The sequence below is a fragment of the Pseudopodoces humilis genome, chromosome 3, assembly GCF_049639895.1.
Source record: "Pseudopodoces humilis isolate 2021_Gansu_Grassland_sample_001 chromosome 3, ASM4963989v1, whole genome shotgun sequence".
Classification (NCBI taxonomy): domain Eukaryota; kingdom Metazoa; phylum Chordata; class Aves; order Passeriformes; family Paridae; genus Pseudopodoces; species Pseudopodoces humilis.
Window position 1 is genome coordinate 113,903,704 of NC_142202.1, and position 12,398 is coordinate 113,916,101.

General features: G+C 54.2%; 2 protein-coding genes across 2 annotated transcripts in view; one reads left to right on the forward strand and one right to left on the reverse strand.

Annotated features, from left to right (window-relative positions):
• Positions 1-996: 996 nt before the first annotated feature.
• Positions 997-4,006, reverse strand: DRC1 (dynein regulatory complex subunit 1). The gene is made up of 6 exons (XM_088052638.1): positions 3,689-4,006; positions 3,106-3,195; positions 2,134-2,220; positions 1,843-2,018; positions 1,208-1,348; positions 997-1,111 (listed from the first exon to the last, which is right to left on the reverse strand). The coding sequence occupies exons 1-6, from the start codon at positions 4,004-4,006 to the stop codon at positions 997-999; spliced, it is 927 nt and encodes a 308-aa protein (XP_087908764.1).
• Positions 4,007-4,607: 601 nt separating this feature from the next.
• The window catches only part of PTK2B (protein tyrosine kinase 2 beta), a 68,810-nt gene continuing 61,019 nt past the window's right edge, over positions 4,608-12,398 (forward strand). Inside the window, exons 1-2 of the mRNA XM_088052639.1 lie at positions 4,608-4,697; positions 5,727-5,974. Coding sequence (XP_087908765.1) covers positions 4,608-4,697; positions 5,727-5,974 — 338 coding nt within the window. The remainder of the gene's footprint in view (positions 4,698-5,726; positions 5,975-12,398) is intronic.

Genomic DNA, 12,398 nt, shown 5'->3' on the forward strand with positions numbered 1-12,398 from the left:
TAGAAATAGAAATTAAAATTAAAATAATAAAAAATAAAAATAAAATTAAAAATAAAAATAGAAATAGAAATAAAAAATAGAAATAGAAATAGAAAAATAAATAAAAATAGAAATAGAAATAAAAATAAAATAATAATAAAAATAAAATAATAATAAAAATAAAATAAAAATAAAAATAAAATAAAATAATAGTAATAATAATAATAATAATAATAATAATAATAATAATGGTAATAGAGGTGGTTTTGGCTGTTGTTTTTTTTCCCCCTGTGGAATTCCAAACGGTTGGAGCTGTGTTTTCCAAAGGCCGGGAATCCAAGGTTAAAGATAAAAGTGGGAATGAGGAGCTCGGACTGCCGGGAACAGCGCGGGGGTGGGAAAAATCCCTGATGGAAAAAAAACCTTCGGCCTCCGGAGCCATCCCGGCCTGGAATTGTGGGAATTCTGTGGGGAATTGTGGGGGGATTTTGTGGGAATTGTGTGGGAATTTTGTGGGAATTGTGTGGGAATTGTGTGGGAATTTTGTGGGAATTTTGTGGGAGTCTTGTGGGAATTTTGTGGGAATTCAGTGGGAATTGAGTGGGAATTGAGTGGGAATTTTATGGGAATTGTGTGGGAATTTTATGGGAATTTTGTGGTAATTTTATAGGAATTTTGTGAGAATTGTGTGGGAGTCTTGAGGGAATTTTGTGGGAATTTTATAGGAATTTTGTGGGAGTCTTGCAGGAATTTTGTGGGAATTTTGTGGGAATTTGGGATGGGATTCACGCTTCCATCCCGGAATCTGACGATCCATCCCAAAGTTTCGTGGCCCTTCCCAGAACTCCAAGAATTCCCTGGATCTTTGGGACACCCGGATGTTCTCCCCATTCCCAAACTCCTCCGCACCCGGATCCGGCTTTGGGAATGCTTTATTAACCCCGGCCGGGAATCAGATCCAGGGAAACCCACGCCCCGTTCCCATCCGGGATATCCGGAATATTCTTCCCGGTGTCCTCACCGGCCTTCCGCGGATCCCAGATATTCCTCCAGCAGAATTCCCAGCTCCGAGTTCTGCCGCTGCAGGGCGGCGGCCTCGGAAAAGAGCTCGGATCTCCGGGTCAGCACTTTGCTGGGAAAAACAAAACAAAAAAAAAAACTGGGATAAGGCGGGAAAATCCCGGGAAAAGGTGGAATTTTCCCGCCGGGATCGCCCCCGGGCACTCACTGGTATTCCCGGAGCGCGGCGCCCAGCGCATCCCAAAGTTTGAGCGTCGGCTCGGGAATGACGGCGCTCAGGGATTCCCAGTATTCCCCGTCCTTGGAATTGTCCCGGACGTCCTGGATCTCCCTGGGGGGGCCTTCATCCCTGGGGGCGGGAAAGGAATCCTTGGGATGGGGGGGAAATTCCTGGGATGGGGAGGAAATTCCTGGGATGGGGAGGAAATCCTTGGGAATAGAGGACAAATCTTTGGGAATAGAGAGCAAATCCTTGGGATGGAGAAGAAATTCCTGGGATGGAGAGGAAATTCCTGGGATGGAGAAGAAATTTTGGGATGGAGAACAAATCCTTGGGAATAGAGAAGAAATCTTTGGGAATAGAGAAGAAATCTTTGGGAATAGAGAAGAAATCCTTGGGAACAGGGAGGAAATCCCTGGGATGGAGAACAAACTCCGGCTTTCCCTCCCTGTTCCCGGCTCCTGGATAATCTCCCAGCCTCGGGAATCTCCGGATCCATCCCTGGCGGAGCAGGGAAAGTTGGGAAGCTCCTTTTCCTCAATCCAGGAATTCCCAGGACGTTCCCAGGATCCGGCTTTGGCTCCATCCCGGTGCCCCCAGCCCCTCTCCGTCCCCATTCCCACCTCAGCTTGGCGAAATCCCGCAGGAATTCCTTCAGGATTCCCAGGATATCGTCCGCTCGGATGGACAGGCCAGGAATGGAATTCCCGGGGGATCGGAGCTCATCCCTCCGGGAATGGGATCCGACATTCCCTCGCTCCTGAGCCGGATCCGTGGGATCTTCCCCTCCCGGGATGTCCTGGAGGGAGAAAAGCCGGATTCGGAATTTTCCCATGGGAAAAAATCCTCCTCCCGGGAATTCCCGGGATGCTTTCCCCGGGATTCCTGGGATTTTCCCGGGCTGCTGATCCCACCTGGCTTTTGGTGGCTTTCTGGGAATCGAAATCCAGGAAATAATCCAGGAGTTTGCGCAGGTCATCCTCGTCCTCGATCCGGAGGGTCTGGAAAAGCGGGAATTCCGTCAGGAATTTTCCGGGAGCGGAGGGAGCCCCTCTGGAAATGCGGGATAAGGGAGGGAGGGCGGGAGAGCCGGGAATATCCATGGATGGGAAAGTCTGGGAATGGGCTGGAGGAGTCCTGGAGGTGCTGAGACCGTCGGGATGGATCCGGAGCCGGGAATCTGGGAATCGTGGAATGTTCTGGGTGGGAAGGGACCTCAACGCTCAGCAGGGACACCGCCCGTGATCCCGAAACTTGGATATTCCCAGGGATCCGGGGATTCCCTGGGAATTCCAGCCCAGCCGGGGATTCCTTCCCGAGATCCTGAGATCCCAAAATCCCGACCCTGGGGCAGTGGGAGCCGTTCCCTGTCCCAGAATTCCGGGCCCTTTTCCCAGATCCCTCTCCGGCTCTCCTGGATTGGATCCAGCCCCATCCCGACTTCTCCTGGAGAAGGAATTTTGGGAATTCCCTGGGAATCTCGGGACTCCAGGAAGGGTCTCCCTTCCCTTTCCCATCCCTGAATTCCATAAAAATCCCTTGGGATGGATCCTGAGTGTCCTCGATCCCAGAATCCTGGAATGGTTTGGGATGGGATCCAGGGATCTTCAATCCCATCCCATTCCCATCCCAGGCTGCTCCAGCCTTTCCTCGGGAATTCATCCCAGGGATTCTCCGGGAATTCCTTCCCAAGCTCCCAGCCCCAGCTCCCCTTTCCCAGTGGGAAGCCATTCCCTGGCTCCTGGCCCTGAGGCCCTTTCCCAAATCCCAGCTCTCCCGGAGCCCCTGGAGCCTCGGGAAGCGGCTCCCAGCATTCCCGGGATCCTTCCCTGATCCGGCTGCGCATTCCCGGTGCTGAGATCCCGGGAGATCCGATCCCAGCTCACCTCCAGGAGGGATCGGAGCTGCTGGACGCTGTTCCTGTGTCCCACCACCTCCCGCAGGGGCCTCAGGAGTTTGTTTTCCAACAGGAATTCCTTGGGAGAAAAAAATAAAAAGCCGGGAAGAGCCGCACTCAGCATTCCCAGCCCTGATTCCCAAAAAAAAAAGGGATTCCCAAAAAAAAAAAAAAACCCGGATGGGGCTGGCTCCCGGATCCCGAGCTCACCGACTCCTCGCTCAGGAGCTCCAGCATTTTCCGGAGGGTTTTCCTGGGAATGTTGGGCTGGCTCGTGACTCTTTGCTCCGAGTTTTCCTGCTTTTCCTTCCTCCCCTCTCCGCCTTTCTTCCTGCTCCTCCTTCCTTCCCGCTCCCTTTTCCCGGATTTGATCCCTGGAAACCAACGGGGAGCAGACAAAAAAAAACAAAAAAAAAAACCAAAAAATCCCTTTGGATCCCTGGAAAATTCCGGAACGAGGCTGGAAAATCCCACCCGGAATTCCCAAGGATGGCTTGGGACACGGGGAGGTAAATCCCGAGGAATTTTTTGGGGGGGGGATTTTCCCAACCTTCCAGCAGTTCCGTGGCCACCTGCAGGGCGTCCCGCTTTTCCCGGCGGCCTCCCAGGGGTCCCACGTTCTCCAGGAATCCCAGGGGCGGCTCTTCCCAGGGAATTCCCAGCTGCTGGACGTGGATGATCCGGGCGGCATCCAGCGCTTCCCGGATCAGCGCCTTGGCCTCCTCCTCGTTGACGATCCAAACCTGCCGGAACCTCTCGGCGCTGCTCTGCGCCAGCTGCCTGCGGAAAAAAAACGGTCCCAAAGGGATCCCCCGGGATTCCCGGCGCTCCGGAGGATCCCCGCAGGGATTCCGTGATTCCCGGATTGAGGATCCCAAGACGGATTCCATGATTCCCGGATTCCCGGCGCTCCAGAGGATCCCCAGAGGGATTCTGTGATTCCTGGATTCCTGGTGCTCCGATTCCTGGGTTGAGGATCCCCGAAGGGATTCCGTGATTCCCGGATTCCCACCCTGGAGGATCCCCGAAGGGATTCCCGGTGCTCCAGAGGATCCTCAAACGGATTCCATGATTCCCCAGTTCTGCCCTGGAGGATCCTCAAACGGATTCCATGATTCCCCAATTCTGCCCTGGAGGATTCCCAAAGGGATTCCATGATTCCCAGCACTCCACAGGATCCCCAAAGGGATTCCGTGGTTCCCAGTGATCCATAGGATCCCCAAAGGGATTCCATGATTCCTGGATTCCCGGCGCTCCAGAGGATCCCCAGAGGGATTCCGTGATTCCTGCCCTGGAGGATCCCCAAAGGGATTACCAGATTCCCGAGCTGAGGATCCCCGGAGGGATTCCCGGATTCCTGGATTGAGGATCCCCAAAGGGATTACCAGATTCCCGAGTTGAGGATCCCCGGAGGGATTCCCGGATTCCTGGATTGAGGATCCCCAAAGGGATTACCAGATTCCCACTCCAGAGGATCCTCAAAGAGATTCCATGATTCTCGGGTTCCTGCCCTGGAGGATCCCCCAAAGGGATTACCAGATTCCCGAATTGAGGATCCCCGGAGGGATTCCCGGATTCCCGGTGCTCTGGAGGATCCCCAAAGGGATTCCGTGATTCCTGGATTAAGGATCTCCAAAGGGATTCCGTGATTCCCGGATTCCTGGCACTCCAGAGGATCCCTGAAGGGATCCTGTGATTCCCGGATTGAGGCTCTCCAAAGGGATCCCGTGATTCCCGGATTCTTGGCACTCCAGAGGATCCCTGAAGGGATCCTGTGATTCCCGGATTGAGGCTCTCCAAAGGGATCCCGTGATTCCCGGATTCTTGGCACTCCGGAGGATCCCTGAAGGGATTCTCAGATTCCCGCCCCGGAGGATCCCCGAAGGGATTCCGTGATTCCCGGATTCTGCTCTGAAGGATCCCCAAAGGGATTCCGTGATTCCCGGATTCCCGGCGCTCACTCTGGAGGATCCCCAAAGGGATTCCCGGATTCCTGGATTGAGGATCCCTGAAGGGATTCTGTGATTCCCAGATTCCCACCCTGGAGGATCCCTGAAGGGATCCTGTGATTCCATGATTTCCTGGTTCCTGCTCCGGAGGATCCCCAAAGGGATTCCGTGATTCCCGGATTGAGGATCCCCGGAGGGATTCTGTGATTCCCAGATTCCCACTCCAGAGGATCCCTAAGAGGATTCCGTGATTCCCAGATTTCTGCTCCAGAGGATCCCCGAAGGGATTCCGTGATTCCTGGATTGAGGATCCCCGGAGGGATTCCCGGATTCCCGGTGCTCTGGAGGATCCCTGAAGGGATCCCATGATTCCATGATTTCCTGGTTCCTGCCCTGGAGGATCCCTAAGAGGATTCCGTGATTCCCAGATTCCTGCCCTGGAGGATCCCCAAAGGGATTCCGTGATTCCCGGATTGAGGATCCCCGAAGGGATTCCATGATTCCCGGATTCCCGGCGCTCCGGAGGACCTGCGGGATGTGATTCCCACCTCATCCGGCTCCGCGTCTCCTGGAACTGCCCCGTGATCCGCTGCAGCTCCCATTCCAGGCTCCGCTTTTCCTCCTGGAATTTCTCCTCCTGCCGGGCCATCCTCTCCCTCAGGAGGCTGAGGCACGTCTGGAACCTGGGACGGATTTGGGACGGAAATCCGGGACTTGGGAATGCCCGGAGAACCCCTGGGAACGGGGAGGAGATTCCCGGGATGGGTTTTACCGGGTGATTTTCCGCTTCTGCAGGGATCGGAGCGTGGAATTTTCCAGATCCAGCTGCCGGAGCACGTCCAGGTTGTATTCCAGCTTCACCTGGTTCAGGTGGAACATCCCCTTCATCTGCCGCAGCTTCTTCTCCAGGTACTGGAATTCCCAGCCGGGAAAAATACAAACAACAAGCCCGGAATTTAGGGAAAACCCAGGGAAAATCCCGGATTTTTTGGATCTGGATTCCTCAGGATTTTTAAAAAAATAAATAAAAAAAACTGGGATTAAATCCCGGCAGGGCCAAGAGGTTTTTTTTTCCCCTTTTTCAGAGGATCCAGGGGTGAATTCCCAAAATCCCACCTCGGGCAGCAATCAAATTAAATCCAATTAAATCCAATTAAATCCAATTAAATCCAATTAAATCAAATTAAATCCAATTAATGAAATTAATCCACCATCAGTTTAATTCCAGGCTCTCCCAGCTTGGAATTCCCTCCCTAAATCCCGGTTCTGGCTTCCGAGCGTTCTCCTTTCCCACCTGCGGTGGGCACAGGGAATTCCCGCTCCTCCTCCCTTCGGAATTCCGGGTTTGTTGGGATAACTTTTGGGATGTCTCACATTTACTTTGGGGGGAAAAAATATTCCTAAAATCCCATGGAAAGCTTTCCCCGGGAAGGTTTTTCTTTCCCAAACCCTGGAATTCGGAGAGGGAAAATTATCTCCCGGAGCTCCTCCCCCTTCCACGGCTCAAGGTTGTTTTTCCAACGTTTCCTTGGGAATGCTGAGCTCCCTCCCAAAACAGCTCGGGGGCGCCTGGGAACATCCCACGCTTCCAACTTATCGGGAATTGAGGGTGTGGAGCTGCTGGAGCGCATCCAGGGAATGCCACGGAGCCGCTCCCGGGGCTGGGAGAGCCGGGAATGTGCGGCCGGATCAGGGAAGGATCCCGGGAATGCTGGGAGCCGCTTCCCGAGGCTCCAGGGGCTCCGGGAGAGCTGGGATTTGGGAAAGGGCCGCAGGGCCAGGAGCCAGGGAATGGCTTCCCACTGGGAAAGGGGGGCTGGGGCTGGGAGCTTGGGAAGGAATTCCCGGAGAATCCCTGGATCCCTGGTGGTGACCAAGGAATTGGGAATCCTGAATCCCCAGGATTGGGATTGGAATGGGATGGGATTTAAAATCCCTGGATCCCATCCCAAACCATTCTGGGATTCTGGGATCCAGGACACTCAGGATCCATCCCGAGGGACTTTTATGGAATTCAGGGATGGAAAAGGGAAGGGAGACCCTTCCTGGAGTCCCCAGTTCCCAGCGAGGCCCCTGGATCCCAAAATTCCTTCCCAGAAAGGAGTCGGGATGGGGCTGGATCCAATCCAGGAGAGCCGGAGAGGGATTTGGGAAAAGGGCCCGGAATTCTGGGACAGGGAACGGCTCCCACTGCCCCAGGGTCGGGATTTTGGGATCTCAGGATCTTGGGAAGGAATCCCCGGCTGGGCTGGAATTCCCAGAGAATCCCTGGGAGCTCCCAAGGAAAGGCGGGATCACCCTGGGATGGCGGGGTTGGAACGGGAAGGGATTGAAGATCCACGGATCCCATCCCAAACCACCCGGGAATCTCCCCTTGGAATTCCTGGGCGCATTCCTGGGAAGGCCCTGCCCATCCCCCTCCTCCGACAGCGGGATTTTTCCTGCTGGGATTTTCCCGAAGCCCTTCCAGCCTCTGGCATTCCCTGACCCTCCCCAGGATCCTTCCTGGCCGCTCCCATCCCGCTTTTCCGTCAGCCGCATTCCCGGGATTTGGCAAGCCCAAATCCACGCTCCCGCTGCCTTTGGAGCAGCTCCCGGCCGGAGCAGGATGCATCCATCGCTCCACAGGAATTCCCAGCGGGAATCTTCTCCGGGAGGCGGCTGCCGGCAATTCCGGGAATTTGGGGGTGGCTCCGGCAGGAATTTCCCGGGAGTTGGAATTCCCGGAGAAGCTTTGGCTGACCCTGGATCCCCGGGAGCATCCAAGGAAAGGTCGGAGCAAGCTGGGATGTCGGAATGGGATGGGATGTGAGGTCCCCTCCAAGCCGAAGCATTCCAGGATTCCCGGGGGTGATTCCGGGGTTTTTCCCGGCACCTGCACGTCCTGTTCCAGCTGGGATTTCATGCGGTCGTAGCTCTCCACGCTCTCGGCCTGCAGCTCGTTCAGCTGCTGCTCAAACTCCCGCGCCTTCTCCATCCGCTGCCGCAGGAATTCCAGCTGCGGGAGCACCCGGGGCCTCAGCCCGTCCGACCTCATCCAAACTCTTCCAATCCCATCCAAACACATCCAACTTCTTCCAAACACATCCAATCCCATCCAATCCCATCCAATACCATCCAATACCATCCAATACCATCCAACCTCTTCCAAACACATCCAAACCCATCCAACCTCATCCAACCTCTTCCAAACACATCCAATCCCATCCAACTTCTTCCAAACCCATCCAATCCCATCCAATCCCATCCAATCCCATCCAAACCCATCCAATCCCATCCAACCTCTTCCAAACACATCCAATCCCATCCAATCCCATCCAAACCCATCCAATCCCATCCAACCTCTTCCAAACACATCCAATCCCATCCAATCCCATCCAATCCCATCCAAACCCATCCAATCCCATCCAACCTCTTCCAAACACATCCAATCCCATCCAATCCCATCCAACCTCTTCCAAACACATCCAATCCCATCCAATCCCATCCAATCCCATCCAAACCCATCCAATCCCATCCAACCTTATCTCATCTCATCCCACCTCATCCCACCTCATTCCAACTCATCCCATCCCATCCAACCCAATCCAACCTCATCCAACCTCATCCAAACCCATCCAATCCCATCCAACCTCATCCAACCTCATCCAAACCCATCCAATCCCATCCAACCTCATCCAACCACATCTAAACCCATCCAAACCCATCCAATCCCAGCCCACCTCATCCAACCTCATCCAAAGCCAGCCCATCTCATCCAATGCCATCCAATCCCATCCAAACCCATCCAATCCCATCCAACCTCATCCAACCGCGTCTAAACCCATCCAATGTCATCCAACCTCATCCCACCTCATTCCAACTGATCCAACCCCATCCAACCTCATCCAACCGTATCCAATCTCATCCAACAACATCCCATCTCATCCAACCCCATCCAAACCCATCCAACCTCATCCCATCTCATCTCACCTCATCCAATGTCATCCAACCTCATCCAACCTCATCCAAACCCATCCACTTCATCCCATCACATCCCACCCCACCTTATCCAAACCCATCCCACCTCATCCAACCTCTTCCAAACAGATCCAACCTCACCCCATCTCATCCAACCTCATCCCACCCCATCCAACCTCATCCCACCTTATCCAACCCCATCCCACCTCATTTCAAGTCATCCCATCCCATCCCATCTCATCCCACCTCATCCAATCATCCCCATCCCCATCCAACCCCATCCAATCCCATCCAATCCCATCTCATCCCACCCCATCCCAACCCATCCCACTTCATTCCAACTTATCCAAACCCATCCAATCCCATCCCATCCAACCTCATTCCGCCTTTTCCAAACCCACCCAATCCCATCCAACCTCATCCAAACCTTCATTCCATCTCATCCCAGCCCATCCAACCTCACCCAACCTCATTCCACATCATTCCACCTTTTCCAATCCCATTATCCCATCCCATCCCATTATCCCATCCCATCCCATTATCCCATCCCATCCCATCCCATCCCATTATCCCATCCCATGCCATTATCCCATCCCATCCCATCCCATCCCATTATCCCATCCCATCCCATTATCCCATCCCATCCCATTATCCCATCCCATCCCATTATCCCATCCCATCCCGTTCCCACCCCAATCCCAGAAATTCCAGCTCCCTCCCGCCGCCCCGCAGGGCAGAGCCGATCCCGACATTCCAAGCCGATCCCGACATTCCAAGCGGGACACGGACAGGGAAGGGGTTGGGAACGGGGCTGGAGCTGGGAAAGGGGCTCAGCCTGGAGAAAAGGAGGCTCCAGAGGGATCTTTCCCCCCTCTGGAATTCCCGGAAAAGCCAGGAAAACAGGGAAATTGCCAAGGGAGGTTTTCTTGGATATGGGGAACAATTCCCAACATCCAGGGGTTTTCCAGACGGGGCAGGGTGGAGCCCCCATTCCCAATGGGATTGGAATCCATGTGGATTTGACCCTTTGGAGATGGGAACGGTCCGGGAATGGGTGATCCCAGAGGGTTTTTCCGGCCTCAGCGATTCCCAAAATTCCCGTGGGATTCACCTCCTGCTCGTTGTGGGCCCGGATGGCCTCGTTCCACCTTTCCCGGTTGTTGGCCAGCATTTCCCGGCGCTCCTCCTCAAAGGTTTTCTGCGGGAGAGACGGAAATTCCAGCCTGGGATCCCGGGAAAACGGGAAATTCCAGAGTCATTCCCAACCCCTCGGAGCTCCGCATTCCCGCCTCATCCAGCAGGATTTCATCCCAGCACCGCAAATCCGAGGATTTCTGGGATTTTTTTTTTCTTTTTCCCCATAAAAATCCGGAGAAGCGGAGCAGGGGTTTTTCCCGCTTTTCCCGGTTTTCCCGGGAACTGGTCACCTCGATCTGCCGGAGGTGGTGCCGGTAGGTCCTGAGCATATTCCGGGTCTGCTCTTCCATCCTCTCCAGGAGCAGCCGGATCTCCTCTGCCTGCTCCTTCAGGGCCTGCTCGTACCGCTCATCCCTGGCCTGCAGCTCCTGGGAAAAACAGGGAATGGGAGCCTGGAATCAGCGGGAATTCAGCGGGAATCCTCAGGGAAAGGGCAGGACACGGAATGATCCTGGAGTGGTTGGGAGGAGACCTCAAGGATTGGCCCAGTCCAATCCCAACCCCGATCCCAGGGTGATCCGGCCTTTCCTTGGGGATTCATCCCAGGGATTCTCTGGGAATTCCTTCCCAAGCTCCCAGCCCCAGCTCCCCTTTCCCAGTGGGAAGCCATTCCCTGGCTCCTGGCCCTGCGGCCCTTTCCCAAATCCCAGCTCTCCCGGAGCCCCTGGAGCCTCGGGAAGCGGCTCCCAGCATTCCCGGGATCCTTCCCCCGATCCGGCTGCACATTCCCGGCTCTCCCAGCACCGGGAGCGGCTCCGGCTGTTCCTGGGTACCTGCCGGAGCTCTTGGATCAGCCAGTTCTTCTCGGCCAGGAGCTGCTGGCACTGCTCCTGCTGCTGCTCCAGCAATTCCCACAATTCCTGCGGCACCTTCAGCTCCTCGGCCGAGCCCCACCTGGAGTTGATCTCCGACAACTTTTCCGCGCCGCGCTTGGCCTCCGTCTCCAGCTTTTCCAGCCTGTGGGAAGCCAGGGAATGGCGGAGCTGGGATAGGGCTGGAATAGCTCCAAGCCCGGGGTGTTTCCATTCCCTAAATCCCTTCACGGAATCCCTTCCATTCCCTAAATCCCTTCCTGGAATCCCTTCCCGGAATCCCTTCACTTCCCTAAATCCCTTCCCTAAATCCCTTCCCGGAATCCCTTCTATTCCCTAAATCCCTTCCTGGAATCCCTTCACTTCCCTAAATCCCTTCCCGGAATCCCTTCCATTCCCTTCCCTAATTCCCTTCCCGGAATCCCTAAATCCCTTCCTGGATTCCCTTCACTTCCCTAAATTCCTTCCCTGAATCCCTTTCCTTTCCTGAATCCCTTCCTTACATCCCTTCCCTAAATCCCCTCCATTCCCTAAATCCCTCCCCTAAATCCCTTTCCTTTCCCGAATCCTTTCCCTGAATCCCTTCCCGAAATTCCTTCTCCTTTCCCTGAATCCCTTCCCGAAATCCCTTCCCTAAATCCCAAAATCCCTTCCCTGAATCCCTTCCCTAAATCCTTTCCCTTCCCTAAATCCCTTCCTGAAATCCCAAAATCCCCTCCCTGAATCCCTTCCCTAAATTCCTTCTCCTTTCCTTGAATCCTTTCCCTAAATCCCTTCCCAAAATCCCAAAATCCCTTCCCAGAATCCCTTCCATTCCCTAAATCCCTTCCCAACAACCCTTCCCTACATCCCTTTCCTTTCAAGAATCCCTTCCCAAAATCCCTTCTCTAAATCCCAAAATCCCTTCCCTGAATCCCAAAATCCCTTCCCTAAATCCCTTCCATTCCCTAAATCCCTTCCCCTTCCTAAATCCCTTCCCAACACCCCTTCCCTACATCCCTTTCCTTCCCAGCATCCCTTCCTGAAATCCTTTCCCTAAATTCCTTCCCTTCCGTAAATTCCTTCCTGGAATCCCTTCCTTAAATCCGTTCCCTAAATTCCTTTCCTTCCCTGAATCCTTTCCCTGAACCCCTTCCCTAAATCCCTTCCCTGAATCCCTAAATCCCTTCCCAGCATCCCTTCCCTAAATCCCTTCCCGAAATCCCTTCCCGGAATCCCTTCCTGGAATCCCTTCCCGGAATCCCTTACCTAAATCCTTTTCCTTCCCTGAATCCTTTCCCAGAATCCGTTCCCTAAATCCCAAAGTCCCTTCCCGAAATCCGTTTCCTTCCCTAAATGCATTCCCTAAATCCCTTCCCAACACC